The sequence below is a fragment of the Musca autumnalis genome, unplaced genomic scaffold (assembly GCF_047663935.1).
Source record: "Musca autumnalis isolate F117 unplaced genomic scaffold, ASM4766393v1 scaffold_1, whole genome shotgun sequence".
NCBI classification, from domain to species: Eukaryota; Metazoa; Arthropoda; class Insecta; order Diptera; family Muscidae; genus Musca; species Musca autumnalis.
In genome coordinates this window covers 101868901-101890150 of record NW_027411644.1, presented here as the reverse complement: position 1 = coordinate 101890150, position 21250 = coordinate 101868901, and the positions used below count along the sequence as shown (strand labels likewise).

General features: G+C 36.1%; 1 protein-coding gene across 1 annotated transcript; it reads right to left on the bottom strand.

The window, feature by feature from the left end:
- Positions 1–645: 645 nt before the first annotated feature.
- On the bottom strand, positions 646–11115 carry LOC141403776 (uncharacterized). Its single transcript, XM_073986733.1, has 2 exons — positions 10003–11115; positions 646–1020 (listed from the first exon to the last, which is right to left on the bottom strand). The coding sequence occupies exons 1-2, from the start codon at positions 11030–11032 to the stop codon at positions 836–838; spliced, it is 1215 nt and encodes a 404-aa protein (XP_073842834.1). The 5' UTR covers positions 11033–11115; the 3' UTR covers positions 646–835.
- Between the last annotated feature and the right edge of the window lie 10135 nt (positions 11116–21250).

The window sequence follows — 21250 nt, the reverse complement described above, 5'->3', positions numbered from 1 at the left end:
ACAATGTATGATGTTACTTTATCCTAATTTGTTTTACTTCATCCTGACTACACCAAAATGACAACTAGTTTTAATTACTTCTATATAAATTAGACTACACCATTTTCACATGTAATTCGAAGAATTTCAGTTGTAATTTGATTATTTCTTGTAATTTGAGAATTCCAATTGAATTTCGAATTATGAATTTCATTTATAATTTGAGAATTCCATTTGAAATTCGAATTATTTCATTTGTAATTTGAAATTTTCCATTTGAAATTCGAATTATTTAATTTGTAATTTGAATTTTTTTCATTTGAAATTCCAAATGAAAAACTTCGATTTACAAATAGAAAAATTCAAATTACAAATAAAAAATCGAATTGCAAATGAAATAATTCGAATTACAAATGAAAAAATTCAAATTACAAATGAAATAATTCGAATTTCAAATGGAATTCTCAAATTATAAATGAAATGATTCGAAATTCAATTGGAATTCTCAAATTACAAGTGAAATGTTTCGAATTTCAAATGAAATAATCAAATTACAACTGAAATTCTTCAAATTGCATGTGAAAATGGTGTAGTCTAATTTATATAGAAGTAATTAAAATCAGTTCTCATTTTGGTGTAGTCAGGATGAAGTCAAACAAATTAGGATAAAGTAACATCATAAATTGTATTTTATAATCATAAATTAAATACTACTTAAACGTTTTTAATTAAAAACACACTTTTTCATAAAATTTATACATTTAATTATTGCATTTAATACTCAATTTTAAGTCATCACACCATAACGAAATAACACTAAATTCATACATCTAAAATAACAATCTAAACTATACAATTAATTGTAATCCAAAAATCCTTTGTAGTACATCCAAGGCAATACCAACTCCAAATGTTTCTTCACACGTTCCTGTTGAAAAACTTTAGCATTGTGCTCTGAGTCGTTTACCAGATTATCCAATGTTGCTGAATCTACAGGATCAGCCAAAGCTGTGGGCATTATATTGAAAGCTGCGAATGTACCTGGAAATAAGGTGTGAAATTAATATTTTTAAAAAAAGGTGATAACACTATTGCTTTAGTGTAATTATATGGAATTAATATACTCTGTTGAGAAAATAATAAAACTAAAATGGAGAAGCCATAAACCTTTTAACACGAGTTTTTATATTTGTAACATAAAAATGGCCCGAAACCCAATATTCATGTCTGTCCGATTCATGATGAATAATCGTATACATGCTGGTGAATTAAAAGATATGAGCTGTAAATTAAACAAGTAAAAAAGTATTAGTCGGCTTTGGCGACAGAGATATACCCTAAGTAGGCCGGGGCGATTTGTTTGGAAGGAAAAAAGTGTTATCGGGCGCCTGGAGTTTCTGATTCTTGGGATTGTACTGAGCAAAAAAGTCAACTATACCATATGTCTACGGTGAAAATCGAGCCCCCGGATTTTGACTTGAAGTTTTTTTTTTCAAGGATTTTTGCATATTTTGGCATATAACAACCAAACCACTGAGATTTTCGATCCAACACAAAGACAACAATTGTAGCCAAGACAATAATAAAGAACTCTTTAGTATATCGCAAAAGCATTGGAACGCTCCTTCAGGAAGTTATGGCCTTGAGAAGTTGCAAATTTTTCGGAAAATATCGATAAATGACACTGTGCTACAAAATGGGACTCAAAGTCAGTGGATAGAAAATTCTTTTTGGAGATGAAAGCCTTTGGTGATTGTAGTAAGAACCCAAAAGGAAATTTTCACCATAGGTCAAGTTTCCGAGATATTGCGTGATTAATGGTTCAATTTTGGGCCCTTGATATTTGAGAAAATGGCTTTATATCTCTCTAAAGCGTTATTGTAGCTTCATTCTGACATTACATATCTTCAGTCAAATCGGATGGTGAATCTTTTTGTAGAATATTTCATCCCTCTAACTCAATTTCTTTCACGTCCTGTTCGTCCTTTATTTCCTGAACCGTAGTGAAAGTACCACAAGACGAGATTTTACAGCATCCAAATATTCTACAAAAATGTTGTTCAGAAGATTTTAGGTACGGTTCTCATTGATGACCAATCGATATTTCCCCGATTTCATGGTCCTTTTTGAAATTTACCCGGTTTTTGTTCAGAAAACTATGCTTTGTTTTTATGCATATTCGTTATTGGTTTGTGGTGCTTCTGAAATAATTACCATAAATAGCTCTTGTAATGACGGACACGTTAATAACAAATTTGATTGGAGGATAGAACCGGTTATCTAAATTTTTGAACCGGATATTCTGATATTGAAACCGATTTTAACCGTATATGTATATCATTAGAAAGCTAATAAAATGGTGAATCAAATGACAACAAGTAGCTGATTACAACTTTGTTGGTTCCGAAGCTAGAACAATATGGACCATTTTTGGAAGTTAAACTAAATTTAGACAAAATATTAGAAGATCCAAAGTTTGGACCAAATTGGTTACTAAGTTCAAAATTTAAAAAATTTCACTAAAATCGTGCATACTATTTTAGTGACATTTTTCGAAATTTTTGGGGGAAGTACTGGAAGTTGTGGACCGGTATTGCCCATCTTCGAACTGAAACTAAGTTTAGACAAAATATGTCGAAGGCCAAACTTCCGACCAAATCGGTTGACCAGTTCGAGTTCTAAAGTGCGCTCCAGCCACTACAAATGGTGCCATAAGGGTTTTTACAACTTTTGGTAGTATTTACTTGCCCCTGAAAAAACTTGTACCATCGTAAAGGAGGTCAGTGAATGCAAGTTGCTTCAACAAAAATCAAAGTGATTCAAGAGCAGGTCTTAAAGCGAACTTATCCGAAATTTTGTGTAGGAGGTACCCGAAGGGCTGGACCGATTGAGTCAATATTGGAACCTCATTTAAGTCTGGTAGAAATTTCACAATGTGCAAAGTTTGGATCGAATCGGGTCCTCCCTTCAAGAATTATGGTGCGCACAAATTTTCCGAACATTTCGAACTTTTGGGGGGAGGTACCGGAAGGAGTGGACCGATATAGCCCATCTTCGAACTTAAACTAAGTTTTGACAACATATTACGAAAGCCAAATTTTGGACCGAATCGGTTGATCAATTCCAGAGTTATCGTGCGCTCCAGCCAGACAGACGGACGGACATTGCTCAATCGACTCCAAACTATCTGAAACACATTTCGTCCAAACATACTTGGGGTCTAAAACCATAACAAACAAAATTGCAACAGCTATCCCAATAAAAACGCCACCAATATTCTAATATAATGGATCAATATAGAACCGATTTCAATATAATACCTGCTTTTTTACCAAATTCCGCCTCACGTTCCAAAGTTCTTCGGACATATATAAGGTGTTTGGTGCGTCAAATACATTAAATCGGTCGAAAATATGTAGTTATGGGAGCTATATCCAAATCTAAACCGATTTTCACCCAATGATCCCAAAAATGGTCCTCTCCAATGTTAAGCCGAATCGGATAATAAATGCGACTTGCATGTTGCGAACAAAAATACATGGACAGACGGACGGACATGCATAAATCGACTCAGAAAGTAATTCTAAGTATATCCTCAAAATGAACTTGCTTGTTTTTTGCCACAGTGACATAATACCTTTTACCACAGTGTGGTGTAAGCATAAAAACTGGTAAAAACGGAGTTAAGTTTGTGAGGGCCGAAATGTTTACACCTTGAAATATTCTGAACTTATATGGACAAATTTATTTTTGTTTCTGTTACAAAAATGCAAATGCCCAGAATTTTTGGTGGATAAGTTTTTTGGCCCCTGGGAACCTAATTTTAGATAAATCGGTAAGCTAAAATTTTGCAATTTGGTGTCCATAACTTTTGGCAAAAACATTTTTGATCACTACGAACCCTAAATACTAAATTACAGCCAACTTAAACCAAAAATGTAGTTTAAAACTTAAAAATACCTGAAATCAGACAGTACTGGTATATAGGGGCTTTACTAAAACGTGGACCTATATCCACAATTTGTAATGGAGAATTTTGTTGACCACTCGGAATCCGAAATGGCAAATTAAAGCCAATTTATGCCGAAAATGTAGATAATAATATCGAAATGCCTGAAATCGGTTGCTACCATTATAAGTGGGCTATACCGAAACGTAAACTCATGTCTACACTTTTAGGTGGAGAAGTTTTTTTTGGGTACCTCGAACCCTAAATTCCATATTGGATCAAATTCATACAAATAATGTACATAAAATCTTTCACATAACTGAAATCGGTTGGTATCGTTATATGGGGGCATACCAAAACATGACATATATGCAAACATTTTAGGGGACTGACTACTAAGAACCCCAAATGTCATATTGCAGCTAATTAGTTATATGGGGGCTTTCCCAATCCCTGGATATGTCCACGATTTTTGGTGGAGAAGTTTCTGTATCACTGGGAACCCCAAATACCAAATTATAAAATTCGGTCTGAATATGTAACTAAAAACGTCCGAATACCTGAAATCGACCAGTATCGTTAGATGAGGGATATACCAAAACGTTGACCTATGACCACAATTTTTAGTGCATAATCCCTGTGAACCCTAAATGCAAATTATAGCTAATTCGGTCTGAAAATGTACCTAAACGACCGATATAGCTTCGAACTTGACATGTCTGCAAACAAAAGACATATCTTTCCAAAAATTGCAGCGAACTATATCAATTACCACAGATGGACGGGCACGCATAGACCACTTAGAATTTTTCCCTAATCAAGAGTATACATATATGTATATCTACTTTACAGGGACGGAATGGTTATTTCAATGCGTTACTATAGTGGAGGGTATAATAAGATATGACCCATGTGAACTATAACAAGTAAAAAGTCGTTAAGTTCGGCCGGGCCGAACTTTTTATACCCTCCACCATAAAATAGTCTTAATTAAAATGCAATAACTAGGGTCCTTTCACAATTTTAAGTGGAACAACTTTTCGACAATGGATAGACTCCTACTTCCTCCCACCATTGCTTAAATTACACTGTGAACACAAATGTGGGGGCAGAGATAATTCCTTGTGGAGATGAAAGCCCTTGGTGTGTGTATATTAAAAACCCCGAAGGAGAGATGCGCCGTGAGTCGAACTTCCGCGTTATAGCGTGATGAAGTTTTTGCAAGAGACCCTGTAAGCCATCATCAATTAGCATTATATCTTTGTTTGTTGTTTTTGTAGAGCACTTAAGCAACAGTGAACAAAGATATAACGCTAATTCCTGATGGCCCACAGGGTCTCTAACAAAAATTTCATCACGCCTTAACTTGGAAGTTCGACTCACGGCGGATCTGTCCTTCGGGGTTCATAATATACTCACCAAGGCCTTTCTTCCCCAAGAGGAATTTTCCGTGCCCCAGACTTTCACATCCATTTTGTTGCACAGTGTTATCTAATCTAATCTAAAACAAGTAAGCAAAGGCTATAGTCGGACGGGGCCGACCATGTGATACCCTACACCACAACCTCTAGGAATTAGCTATGTGCAACCACTCTGCACGCTGAATGTCCGGGTATGATTCCCATGCCTGGCCACATCAAATTTTCAACGGTGGCATAATACCCCTTTTTAATGCTGCCGATATTTCCTGAGTATTTCAGAAATGAAAAACTTCTCTACAAGTGGCATTTTTTGGATTTGGCGATAAAAAATACGTCACATATCAATTACAAAACATGAATCCATTGGTATAAGATAAGCCTCTCTTGTCCCTACTGTGATATTTGTGGAACAATTATATAAATTATATTTCATTTCTAACAATATGCCAAAATTGGAAATTTCACATTGATTGTGGGTTTTTAAAGACCTATCGTCCTCACATATGCTTGGTAATGCACGCAGTTTCGTGATTTTCAGGGCATTTCTAAAATAGTTCATTGTGGTTATATACATATTTTATACCGATTGAAATAGCTAATAAGGAATAGAAATTCAAAATGTATAAATCCCAAGATTATTCATATTCAATTACACACCAAGTAAGATAGTATAAGTCAGCTCCGCTAACGGTGATATATGTATGTACCTTCAGCATCTGACCAAAAAGGAAGCAAACACAATAATTATGCCGTATAAAAAATATATATATTTTGTATTTTGTAGGTATCGTAATGTAAGGCTATACCAAATTAATTGTAGTAAGCTATCTTCTGATTTTTGACATAGATTCAGAATTATTTTTGGAAATTTTGGACCATTCACTCAGGAAGTATGGACTTACTCCGGAAAAATTGTACCGTTGCGTTAGGTGCCGTGAAAAGAACCTTCTTCAAACAATTCAAATAGATTCGAGACTGATCCTCAAACTGTACTTTCCCAAATTTTGTGTAGGTGGTACTCGAAGGACGGGACCGATATAGTCCATATTCCAACCTGATACATTACTTAATGAAATAATAGGATGTGCAAAATTTGGACCAATCAGAAAATCCCCTTGAGAGTTATCTTGCGGATTTGCCATTTTAGTTAGGTTTCTTGCTTGTTTTTCGGTGTTTCTTGGACCTTTTCGGCCATAATCTCTGGAGGTATGGACTTGCCATTGCAATTGTTCCATCGTAAAGGGGGCCGCAAGGACAATCTGCTAAAAAAATCAAAACGATTCGATAGGACTCCTCAATTTCACTTTTCCAAATTTTGTGTGGGAGGTACTCGAAGGTGTGGACCGATATAGTCTTACCCGATCTATATCTGGAAGGAATAATAATATATGAAAAGTTTGGACCAAATCGATTTCGCACTTCGACAGTTATCGTTCACACAATTTTTCAGAAAATGTTTTAACTTTTGTGGGGGAGGTGCCTGAAGGAAATTAAACTAAGTCTGGGCAAAAAATACGAAGTGCAAAATTTGGTTCGAATCGGTAGATCCGTTCGGGAGTTATCGTGCGCACCAGCCAGATAGACAGTAAGACAGACAGATGAACGGACAGGGCTAAATCGACTCCAAATTGTATGAAACAAATTTCGTCCAAACATACTTGGGGTCTGAAATCATTTTTTCGATGGGGACATCTTTGGTCATATTTTGTATATTTTGTATTAACCTAATGGCTAAAGGTATAAAATAGGGGGCGAAGCGATCCCATGCTGCAATATTTGTATAAAAATTCAATTGGACAACTGAACTTAAAATTTCTCTGTCATGATTGAGACAATTTGTAGTATGAGAGGAAATTGTGGTTCTCTACACAAAACCCATTATATATTAGGCAGTAGGCCCGTTATCTAGGAGACACATTATTGCAATTTGCATCAGGGGAAATATCAGTAATTATTTTTCCATATGTAGGCTACTTTTCCGGTATATGCCCTCCAGGAATTAAAATATGGAGCAAAAATGAAATTTGTATATATTTTATAAAAAAGTAATGGTCCATTTCACCCGCTAAATAATATCGGATCATCATCCAAAATCGTAGGCATCTTCTTCGACCGAAACCCTTACCTCGTGCAAAATTTCGTGACTATTGAGCTATAATTGCGACATCTGGTGTGTTTTTGATTACACTTCAAGCAAAAAACTGGATATATTAGGCTGTAGCTCTGTTATCTGAGCACGTAAATCAACGTTATTGGCATCAATGGAAAGGTCAAGCGTTCCTCTTCCAAGTATAGCTTACTTGCCCGCAATGTCTTTTCCAGGAAAAAAGATATAAGCTGTGTATTAAAACTTTTCACAATTTTCACACAAAAGTTGTGGTCCATTTAACCCTCTAAATATTATCTGATCACTATCTCAAATTGCAAGCTTCTTCTTTGTCATATACTCTTACCTTATTTAAAATTTCGAGGCGATCGGACTATTACTACGACCTACAGAGCAGCTACAAAATCGGATAAAAATAATGTTTTTGGTCCATTTCACCCGCTAAATATTTCACGATCATCACCAATTAAAATAGCGATCTATTCTGATGTGAAACCGACCTCCATGCCAAGTTTCGTGACGATCGGTCCATAATTGCGGCCTGGAGTTTGATTACAATTTATAATGGACAGACGGACACACGGACGGACGGACGGACGGACGGACGGACACACATCTCAAAATCGCTTTATCTCGCCGAGATATGAAGATTGGTATACCACATTGGGGGTCTCCGACGAATATTTCGCGGCGTTACATGAATTTTTTCCAAAACAAACTTATAATACCCTTTCCACATTGTGGTGTAGGGTATAAAAATGTGTTTAGCTAGGTGAAAGGTACCACCAAGGGGGCTACATCAAAGAGTCAACCTATCTTTAAATTTTTTTTGGCGGAAAAGTTTTATAGTTGCAGGGAACTTCAAGAGTCAAATTGAGCCATATCAAAAATGGACCCATATTGATGAATTTTAGTGAAGAAATTTCGTGACCACTGAAAATTCCCGAAAATCGGGAGGTATATTTATATGGGGGGGATATATACCAAAACATGGACCTATATTGACGACTATTTTTGAATAGACAAAATTGTAGCTAAAATTCTCAAAATACCGATCATTACAGCTAGTTCGGTTAAAAATTGCAGCTAAAATTCTCAAAATACCGAAAATCGGGAGATACCGTTATAGGGGGGCTATACCAAAACAAAGACCTATGTTGACGATTTTTCGTTGGAGATGTTTTATGACCACTGAGAACTTCAAATGTCATGTTACAGCTATTTCGGTTACAAATTGTAGCTAAAATTCTCAAAATACCGAAAATCGGGAGGTACCGATATATGGGGGCTATACCAAAACATGGACCTATGTTGACGATGTTTCGTGGAGATGTTTCATGACCACTGAGAACCTCAAATGTCAAATTACAGCTAGTTCGGTTAAAAATTGTAACTAAAATGCTCAAAGTACCGAAAATCGGGAGGTACGGTTATAAGGGGGCCATACCAAAACATTGACCTATGTTGACGATGTTTGGTGGAGACGTTTCATGACCACTGTGAACCTCAAATGTCAAATTGCACATAGTTCGGTTACAAATGGTGGCTAAAATTCTCAAAATACCGAAAATCGGGAGGTACCGTTATATGGGGGCTATACCAAAACATGGACCTATGTTGACGATGTTTGGTGGAGATATTTCATGACCACTGGTAACCTCAAATGACAAATTACAGCTTGTTCGGTTTAAAATTGTAGCTAAAATTCTCAAAATACCGAAAATCGGGAGGTACCGATATAGGGGGGCTACACCAAAACATGGACCTATGTTGACGATGTTTCATGGAGATGTTTCATGACCACTGAGAACCTCAAATGTCAAATTACAGCTAGTTCGGTTAAAAATTGTAACTAAAATGCTCAAAGTACCGAAAATCGGGAGGTACGGTTATAAGGGGCCATACCAAAACATTGACCTATGTTGACGATGTTTGGTGGAGACGTTTCATGACCACTGAGAACCTCCAATGTCAAATTGCAGATAGTTCGCTTAAAAATTGTGGCTAAAATTCTCAAAATACCGAAAATCGGGAGGTACCATTATATGGGGACTATACCAAAACATGGACCTATGTCCATATCCTTTGGGGTATAAGTTTGTTGATCACTAGGAACCCCAAGTGCCAAATTATAGCTAATTCGGTCTGCAAATGTGGCGCAGAACGTCAAAATACCTCAAATCCGGAGGTACCGTTATATGGGGGCTATACCAAATAGTGGACCGATATAGTCCATCTTCGAACTTGACCTGCCTATGGAAAAAAGACCCTCGGGTGCAAAATTTCAGCACTCTATCTCAATTATTGCGGATGCTAGAGTGATTACAACAGACGGACAGACGGACGGACAGACGGACATGGCTAGATCGTTTTAGAATTTTATCCTGATCAAGAATATATAAACTTTATAGGGTCGCAAATGATTAGTTCGATGTGTTACAAACGGAATGACAAACTTAATATACCCTCCATTCTATGGTGGAGGGTATAACAAAACGTATACTAGTGGGGAAATTATAATTTAAATATAATTACATTATACATACCATACGCTTTCGATTCCATTATCATTTTATGTACACCGGCCAATGATGGCAACTGTTTTGAATATTTCAATAATTTCAAATTTTCAATTAAATGATCGTGGTAGTACTTCACAAGTTCATCATAGCAGGCAACTTTTATATCCAACTGAACCGAGGTGAAGAGGAAATAAATCAAATCATCTCCAGGAGAGGCATATCGAGCCATTTGATAATCAACCAGATAGACATCTTGTATTTCGTTGGCATCATCATATTGAAACATGATATTATTACACCAAAAATCACCGTGATTTAAGACATTAAATTCATTCGGATTGGGGTATTCAACATTGCCCAGTAAAAATTCAGGAAATTCTTCACTCAAAGATTCCAACTTCTCATAGTAGATATGTTTATTTTCCAGATTTTGGGCAACTTTTACGACATTTTTTATGCCAGCCGTTGACATGGAACGTATTAAAGGTTCGCCGTCTGGATTAATGGAACCTTTTAGATAAATCTCATTATAGGGTCCCTGGCGTTCAACTCTAACAGCAGAGGCAGCATGCCATTGGGCCAATTTTTTCAAGGCCAGCTTACAGTGCTGCATGTCTAGGCAATTTTGACGATTGGCATTTTTAAAACCTATCAAACTTATATCTTCTAGCAGCAAATATTCTTCGTCAACCGGTAGAACATACGCCTTAGGTCCAAATCTTATATCCACACCAGCTTCACGATACATCTCCTCAAAATCTGGTATAAAAACACGATACACTTCGGTTTCCTTATTGAAAACATTCCATTTGTACATCAAAGTATGATACAATTCCGTATCATGGGCCACTTTTAAGAAATAATTTTGCGTGTGTGTAGTATCGTCGTCCAGCAGCACTTCAATTTCCACTTTCAAGGCAATGGCAACATAATTCTCGCCAGGACCCAAGGCATTAAAGACACGAAATGATTTAATTTCTTTATAATTTGCCACTGTTTCTCGTAGTACATTTTCAAATATTTCACTCGTTATCCAATCCGGTATCTGAGACATGTTGGCGACGTTTTCGTTGTTCTGTTTTCCGAGACGTTTCAAAGTTAACTAACATCAGGTCGACTTCAACGACAGGGTTTCATTAAATTTGGCGTTGTATTTAATTTTTGATAAACGTAAAACAAATCTGTTTAAAAATTGAGAAATTTAAGGTTGTGCATACTCTAAATTTGGTTACGTCGAATTGTATACACACTTTAGCACAATGTAGGTAAAGAAGCAAGGCATTACTATTAAATATTTGAAAAATATAATGTTGAATATGATAATGATAATAATAGCATAATTTGACAGACATGGGGTTTGTAGCTCATCAAAAAGATGAAATCGGAAATATATATATTGTATATATGAAAGCTTTATCCGAACCGTTATATAGGGGCTATTCCGAAATTGTGAACCCTTCGTGCCTAATTACTAGACAGCGGAATTTTATGCAACTCCTATTTTTAGTCCGATTCATGTCAAATTTTGGGACTGGCTTCTGATTACATTGCAATCGAAACATATGACATATGCAAAATTATGCAAAATGCATAAATTTTTGCATATGCAAAATTTATGCATTTTACATATTTTCTTATGCAACAAATATTTGAATAATAGGTACAAAAATGTTTGTGTGTAAAATTTTTCTGTTTAAAATTGTCTTCAGACAGGTAAATAAAATAGAGAAATGTATAATCACAGCCACAACTTTCAAAATACCGAAAATCGGGAGGTATCGTTCTATGGGGGCTATATGAAGGCCTGAACCTAAACCGACAAATTTTAGGTGGAAAGTTGTTTACCCCCAAGGAAGACTTAATACGAAATTTCAGCCATTTCGGAGGGATATTGAGGGCACAACCTCCAAAATACCAGAAATCCGGAGGTACCGTTCTATGGGGGCTATATGAAGACGTGGACCTATACCGACAAATTTCAGGTGAAAAGTTTTATACCCACAACGAAGACAAAATGCCAAATTTCAGTCATTTCGGTTTGATATTGAGGCCACAACCTTCAAAATACCGAAAATCTCGAGGTACCATTCTATGGGGGCTATATGAAGACGTGGACCTATAACGATAAATTTCAAGTGGAAAGTTTTACACCACCAAAGAAGGCTTAATACGAAATGTCAGCCATTTCGGAGGGATATTGAGGGCAAAGCCCTCAAAATAACAGAAATCTGGAGGTACCGTTCTATGGGGGCTTTATGAAGACGTGGACCTATACCGACAAATTTCAGGTGGAAAGTTTTATACCTACAACGAAGACAAAATGCCAAATTTCATTCATTTCGGTCGGATATTGAGGTCACAACTCAAAATACCGAAAATCGGGAGGTACCATTCTATGGGGGCTATATGAAGACGTGGACCTATGCCGACAAACTTCAGGTGGAATGTTTTATACGCCTAACGAAGACTAAATACCAAATTTCATTCATTTCGGGTCGATATTGAGGTCACAACCTTCAAAATACCGAAAATCGGGAGGTACCATTCTATGGGGGCTATATGAAGACGTGGACCTATGCCGACAAACTTCAGGTGGAATGTGTTATACGCCTAACGAAGACTAAATACCAGTTTTCAGGCATTTCGGTGGGATGTTGAGGCTACAACTTTCAAAATACCGAATATCGGTAGGTACCGTTCTATGGGGACTATATCAAGACGCGGATCTATGCGGACAGATTTCAGTTGTAAAGTTGCATACCCCTAACGAAGACTTAATACCTAATTTCAGCCATTTCGGTGGGATATTTAGACCACAAATCCTTGAATGTATTTTTGCATATGGTTTTGCATATGTTCATTTTATGCAGATATGTCAAAATATGTCGAAATATGCACGATATGCAAAAATGTCTGGGCCTAATTCGTTCTATTTTGTAATAAAACGAGTTTCTGTCTAATCAGATTTTCTCTACGACCATCCTAACCATACATGCATTTGCATAGGATTCCGCAGTCTACTAATTACATTTGGGCTGAAAACATCGATAAATACTTCAAAATTCCAGAAATTGGGGTTAAAGAAAAATTTAAAAATACCTCAAATCGGGTAGTATGGTTACATTGGAGCTAAACAAAAGCTTGGACCTATAATGGAATTTTTGCAAAGGATGTTGTAATGGTCTGTACCCCTAGCAAAGACTGAATACCAAATGCCTCTTGTTCCTTTTGAATAATCTGACACAAAATGGACTCAAACCCCAACGAATACTTAATAACAAATTTCTGCAATTTCGGTGGGATATTGAAGCCACCATGGTTCAATGGTACGCACACCCGCCTTGCACGCTGAAGGTCGTTGGTTCAATTCCCCGGCCAGGCAACATAAAATTTTCAATGGTGGCAAAATACCCTTCAGTAATGTTGGCGGCATTTTCTGTGCATTTCAGCCACGTAAAACTTCTCTTCAATTAGTGCCTTAAGACACGCCGTTCGGACCCGAAGATAAACAGTAGGTCCCATATCATTGAGCTAATATGAATCGGGGTGAACTCATTGATATGAGAGAAGTCTCCCTTGTCCCATCTGGGATGTTTGTGGAACAATTATTATTATATTATTGAAGCCACAACGTGGCGTGGGTGCCACCGTGGTGCAATGGTATCCACACCCGCCTTGCACGCAGAAGGTCGTGCGTTCGATTCCCCGGCTAGGCAACATCAAATTTTCAACGGTGGCAAAATACAACTCAGTAATGTTGGCGGCATTTCCTGAGTATTTCAGCCTTGTAAAACTTCTCTACAAGTTGTGTCATAGGACACGCCATTCGGACTCGGCGAAAAACGGTACGACCCATATTATTGAGCTAATATGAATCGGGGTGCACTCATTGATCTGAGAGAAGTCTCCCTTGCCCCGCCTGGAATTTTTGTGGAACAATTATATTATATCAAGACGACAAATTCCAGGTGGAAAGTTTTATACCCCCAATGAAGACATTTTAGTTAGATATTGAGGTCACAACCTTCAAAATACCGAAAATCCGTAGGTACCCTTCTATGGGGGCTACACGAAAACGTTGACCTATACTCATAATTCTCTTTTGCTATATTTTATACCCCCATCGAAGACTAAATACCAAATTTCAGCCATTTCGGTGCGATATTGAGGCCACAAACTTCAAAATACCGAAAATCGGGAGGGACCGTTCTATGTGGCCTATATGAAGGCGTGTCCTATACCGACAAATTTCTGATGGAAAGTTTAATACGAAGACGAAACTATTAAAATCTCGCAACCCTGCAAAAACCTTGAAGCCACGTGAATATCTTCTGGTCTACCATTAGGCTTATTACTTACCAATTAACTGTTCCAATTCGTGATTTGGAGATGTCATGTTGGATTGGGAAATCGAAGCTACAATTTTGGAAAAGGCAAAGGAAACGAGAGAATTACCTTATTCTGCAGTTCTGCAACACACAAAATGCAAACGATACCCGTTGTGCAATTCTATAACTTTTTTCCCTTACCGACAAAAATCGGTAAAAGTTAAAATGCAAAATGACGAATAAGAAATTCAAAAGAGACAGCTTTATTATGATCGTTATCTTACCCAAATTATTTGCTAAAAACAAATATGGTGGTTGGTGAACCTATCGTTCTTTTCCCAAAGTTCGAGAGTTCAAATGGTCTAGCTCTTCTTTCTGCTTATGCTTCGATTGTCAGGCTAACTCTGCTGACCTTACGGTTAGTTCGACGAAGCTGGGGATGATAATTGGAGATGATCAGACCCCAAAAGAAATGATGACTTGCCAAATAAAGTCGATGATCAACACGATTTATTATTTATTTTGATCGTTACCAAAAATATTCGTTCTAAATAAGAATAAACATTTTCACTTATCGAATTATGATTTTGTCGTTAACTTTTGTCTCATTAAACTAAATTAAATGGTCTGTTCCAGACCATTTAGTCAGAGAATTATTAATTAATTTAAATGTTTATATTTGTGTTCGAAGCCAAAGTCATAACTTCCGAAGGCTGAGTTAAAAGCGTTTGTCGTGGAAGTCATACAGGTTGAATGATAAAAAAGCTCATCACTGCAAAAAAAAAAAAAACTTGCATTTGAGAAATGAAAAGTTCAATGACAGAGAAGCCACTCAACAGCCGATATGTCTGATGAGCTGCTACCAACAGCGAAACCGGTCACATAATGGTGGTTGTGTGTGTTCGAATCTTCGGCTTTCCATTTTCACTTGCAAAAACTTTCGTTCATTAAGTTCGACTCCAACAAGAAATTAATTAAAATTAATATTACAATGATCTTCGCTCTAATAGGCTACATTTTTGGAAATTAACCTCTGTTATAAAATCGAAAATAGAAATATGTTTCGCAGGAAAAAAATATACAAGTTCTTTCTTGTTGTTACAAACGAAAAGACAAACCGAGTATACCCTCGTCTATGTTATAGCGGTTATTCAAATTTGTATGTGAAAAAGTAGACACGCAAACACCTGTTGAACTTGAAATAGAAGTCTAGACTGAATTTTTTGACTAATTACATGAATGAAGTCACCTTGTTGTTGTCGCTGGCATGTCTGCTCGAAGGCAGTGTGAATTTTTTATGAAAAATAAAAATGTGTAACAGATAATCAAGTGTAGTGAATATGTACAGTGACTGTCACTGAAAATGATGCAACGTGAAATAAATTTTTGTTTTTGTAAAAGTAAACATGATTACGAACAATGGTTATAATAACTATTTTCAAACAAATCTGCAAACATTTTGTTCTATACCCTATTTTTTCCTCTATCAGGGCAAAGCCCTTAAAGACTAGTCTAATATGGAGCAAGCCTGACTGATACAGGACTTTCCATATATCGTTAAATTGTTTGTACGTACTCTAACCGTTAATGATTTTTCATAGTTGTTTTTTGTTTTTTTTTTTTTTTGTTTTGGGGTGGGGGGGTGGGGGGGTTTGCTTGGGATTACCAAAAAGGAAAAGTTTGGAGTTACAATTAACTGACATAATTTCGCATATGCATTTATCTAATAAAGTGCGATATATATACTAGAGTTGCGTCGTTCATGAACGAACCGGCTCAAAGGAACGATTCCGTGAAAAGAACGAACGGATCCGTTTCCAGCTCATTATTTTATTTCGTTCATTTAGATCCCCGATGGACGAGTCATTGCTGCTTACAAAATTAGCAGCATTGGTTTTGCAGTCAAACTCTAAACAAACTCTGCGTTAGCGAAAGCAGCACAAATTTCCACACAAAACAAACAATGATTCAGAGAGTTACTCTCGCTCAGTAACTCACCTCATTCAGTAGCACATCTCTCTGTCATATCTTTCTTTTGCATCAATCGTTCATCTGGTTCTTTCATATCAAAACCACCACCACTGCGTTCAGAAACAAAACCACCCCCATTAGCACACAATGTGTCATTCGTGAACGAACATTTTCAAAAGAACGATTCGGTGAAAAGAACGACGGAGTCATATGCAGCAGAGAACGAACGACTTCAAAAGAAAACCAGTAAGGAAAGGATCAAAGTCGGGCGGGGCCGACTATATGATACCCTACACCACTGTGAATATGTAAAATATAAATCGGAGCTATATCCAGTTCTAAACCGATTTTGATATAATTTGGCACATTTATTTCCAGACCGAATTCAGTCACACATTCCAAATATCATTGAAATCGGACTTATATAGCGTGTTTGGAGCAGCAAATACGCGAAATCGGCCGAAAATATATATGGGTGCTATATCCAAATCTGAACCGATTTCGATATAATTTGGCACATTTATTTCTAGACTGAATTCAGTCACACATTCCAAATTTCATCGAAATCGGAAATATATAGCGTGTTTGGTACAGAAAATACGTGAAATCGGCCGAAAATATATATGGGAGCTATATCCAAATCTGAACCGATTTCTATATAATTTGGCACAGTTATTTCTATACCAAATTCAGTCAAACATTCCAAATTTCATTAAAATTGGACGTATATAGCGTGATTGGTACATCGCATACGTGAAATCGGGCGAACATATATATGGGAGCTATATCCAAATCTGAACCGATTTCGATATAAATTGGCACATTTATTTCTAGACTGAATTCAGTCACACATTCCAAATTTCATCGAAATCGGAAATATATAGCGTGTTTGGTACAGAAAATACGTGAAATCGTGTTTGGTACAGAAAATACGTGAAATCGGCCGAAAATATATATGGGAGCTATATCCAAATCTGAACCGATTTCTATATAATTTGGCACACTTATTTCTATACCAAATTCAGTCAAACATTCCAAATTTCATTAAAATCGGATTGGTACATCGCATACGTGAAATCGGGCGAACATATATATAGGAGCTATATCCAAATCTGAACCGATTTCGATATAATTTGGCACATTTATTTTTAGACCAAATTCAGTCACACATTCCAAATTTCATCGAAATCGGACATATATAGCGTGTGTGTTACAGAAAATACGTGAAATCGGCCGAAAATATATATGGGGGCTATACCAAAACTTGGACCGATATAGCCCATCTTCGAACTTGATCTTCCGACGGCTAAAAAAATGGTATTCCCCAATTTTTAGCGAAATCGGTCAACAAATGCGACCTGTATGTTGCGAACGGACGGACGGACGGACGGACGGACATGCATAAATCGACTCAGAAAGTGATTCTATGTATATCCCTAGAAGGAACTATGGGTCTATCTCGCTTCCTTTTGTATGTTACATACAAATGCACTAACACATAATACCCCTTACCACATAGTGGTGTAGGGTATAATAATACAGTCAAATGTATTGTTGAACGAAAAAGAACCAACGAACGAAGTAAAAGACCCGGATCTTTTTGGTGAACGGAATGAAAAAGATCGATCCGCTCAATGAACGAGATTGCCCAACACTAATATATACTAGTTACCAAGCTTTGCCTTCGTCTGCCACGAAATAACATCTAATACGCCTGAAGGTCGGCTTAACCACCCGCGTAATGGTTGGATGCGTGGGACTTCGGCAATGTATCTCTTAGGTCTAATAGCTCAACTCGAAAGAGAATTAATTAAAAGATTTCATTTCATTGTCATTTCTTGAAAAATAACTTCAAAAACTAGAAATTTCTAGCCAAATTGCCAACAAAGGGACACTAACTACGAATTAAAAAATTGCATAAAAAGTCAACAATTTGGAAATTATATATTGATTATTGTGGTGTATCATTTTCAGTGCTCATTTAAAAAATTCCCATTTTTTGGACTGTAAATGAAATATTTTTCTATGCCATCATAAAGACAAGTTTTCAGCCTACAAAATTATATTTTCAATTGTTAAAAGATCTCAACTCGTTTCGAAGTTTCAACGATTAAATTTTTTATTTAATGTTGCATCATTTTCAGTGACAGTCACTGTATATTTGATAAATTTTTGTATTGAAATGAAACGTTCAAACTCTTCATTTGAGAATCTGTGTTTTTTTTAATTACAAACATTTAATATTGATAGATTTAATCGAGAGTCAGTCAGGTCGTTCAGCCCATGCTCACATCAAAATTATTGCACAAAGACTGTGCTCTACGAAGATTATTTTTTGGGGTTAAAAATCAAATATTTTAATCTATATATAAAATAGAAATTTGTTTGTACGTTTGTTGGTTTGTTTGTTTGTTTGTGCCTTTTAGACGCAAAAACCGCTGAACAGATCTTCCCGAAATTGTTAGGGTACATTGCTACATTGCCTGGAATGAAAATAGGCTATATAATTTTTTTTTTAAATTCCGTGTTGATCTGGAGATATAGCATCAAAACCGGAGGTACCTCCAAAAAATTTAGATTTTGTATGCAAATATCTTTAGAACTGTTACAAATACAAACTCCAAAGTTTGTATGTATGACGGAATTTGATGTAGAAATGAATTTACCAAATTATATTCAAATCGGTTCAGATTTGGATATAGCTCCCACATACATATATTTTCATCCGATTTCCATATTTTATGCACCAACCACGCTATTAATGTCCAATTTCAATAAAATTTTTAATCTGTGGCGGAACTTGGTCTAAAAATATATGTACCAAATTATATCGAAATTGGTTGAGATTTGGATATAGCTCCCATATATATTTTCGGCCGATTTCCCGTAATTGATGCACAAAACACGCTATATATGTCCAAATTCGCTGAAATTTAGAATGTGTTACAGAACGTGGTCTAGAAGTAAACGTGCCAAATTTTATAGAAATCGGTTCAGATTTGGGTATAGCTCCCATATATATTTTCGGCCGATTTCCTGTATTTTATGCACCAACCACGCTATATATGTCCAATTTCGAATTTGGAATGTGCAACGGAATTTGGCCTAGACATAAATGTACCAAATTATATCGAAATCGGTTCAGATTTGGATATAGCTCCCATATATATTTTAGGCCGATTTCCCGTATTTGATGCACCAAACAGACTATGTATGTCCAATTTCAATGAAATTTGGAATGTGTGACGGAATTTGGTCTAGACATAAATGTGCCAAATTTTTCGAAATCGGTTCAGAATTTTATATTGCTGCTATATATATTTTCGGCCGATTTTCTGTATTTGATGCATCAAACACTCTATATATGTCCAATTTCGCTAAAATTTGGAATGTCTGACGCAGGGTTTAAAATGCTAACGCCATATTAGCAAAAGCACCGAATATTTGCAGCTTTGCCTGCTAAAATTTCTTCGAAATATGTTTAGCAACAATGAACAACGGCAACATGTAGCAACAAATTTCACAAAAATATTGTTAGGGATGCTGATGCTATTCGATATTGTCGCTGTAATAAAAAAGCATCGGAGACGCATACTCATATTTTGCAGCACACATGATCAACACATATCAGAAAAGAGAATAAGCAACAAAGTTTCAACGGCTTAGCCATGTTTTCAGCAAACAATTGTTTTTGAGATCAGGGTTATCAGTGTAATGCATTCAAAATCACGATATAATTAATTCCACTTTTTCGTTCAAAGGACATGTGAATTTTTGGTGAAGCCGCTAAATATGTAGCGTGGTTGTCGATTATGCCTAACGAAAAAAAGATTAGACGTAAAAAACGAAATAAGCAAAAATGTACAAAAATAAATATGCGTTCAGTTGCTTATTTAGCCGTGTGTGTGATTATTGTGTAGCAGTTGAAGTGTACAGCTAATGCTAATGTTTTTAGATGCTGGCTTTTAAACCCTGGTCTGACGGAATTTGTTCTAAAAATGAAGATGGCAAATTATATCGAGATCGGTTCAGATTTGGATATAGCTCCCATATATGTTTTCGGCCGGTTTTCTGTATTTGATGCACCAAACACGCTATATATGTCCAATTTCGCTGAAATTTGGAATGCGTGAAGGAATTTGTTCTAGAAATAAATGGGACAAATTATATCGAAATCGATTCAGATTTGAATATAGCTCCCATATATATTTCCGACTGATTTCCTGTATTTTATGCACCAAACACGCCATGTATGTATGTCCAATTTCAATGACATTTGATATGTGTAACGGAATTTGGTCTACAAATAAATGTGCCAAATTATATTGAGATCGGTTCATATCGGAATATAGCTCTCATATATATATTTTCGGTCGATTTCATGTTTTTGTTACGTATGTCCGAGTACTTATATTTGGGAAGGAATTGACCAGGGTTACATCTATTAAATATCATATCTTTGAAGGATTTCTTATGAGGGATATTTCATTATGATATATCTAAAGCATTGTTGGATTAAAAATTGTAAATACAAGTGTAATTTAAGGTATCACAATAGGTTAATAAGTATATGACCTGCAAAAAACAATTCCCATTTAAGGTTCTCAAAACTGGCTCTATTCTTAATTTAATTCAATTAGATAGATCTAAATCCAATCTGTCGAAATAAAGAGAAATTAATAGTGTAGGAGTATATAACCAACGTAGGAATACTCATAGTCGAAAAAGCTTTAGGAGGAGTGTTACCTCCTGAAACATACAAAAATACCACAGTAGCTCGATAACAGCCCTGAATAGGTAGAGAACGCCTTCATATCTCCTATATTTATACGTTAAATTATTAAAAAATTTAATATAACTATATCATTTGATTACATTTTATCTTACTCGGGGTAGCAAAGCGCACCGGGTTCAGCTAGTATGGTATATAAATAGATTTGCAATTCGGAAATTTGGTATTATAGTCGCTGTTG

What these genes read in the sequence shown, in the direction of transcription:
- LOC141403776 (XM_073986733.1), bottom strand. Translation starts at nt 11,032, where the DNA reads ATGTCTCAGATACCGGATTGGATAACGAGTGAAATATTTGAAAATGTA. An exon ending in AATGGAATCGAAAGCGTATG is followed by an intron (nt 1,021 to 10,002) that starts GTATGTATAATG and finishes CCTTATTTCCAG; the next exon opens with GTACATTCGCAGCTTTCAAT.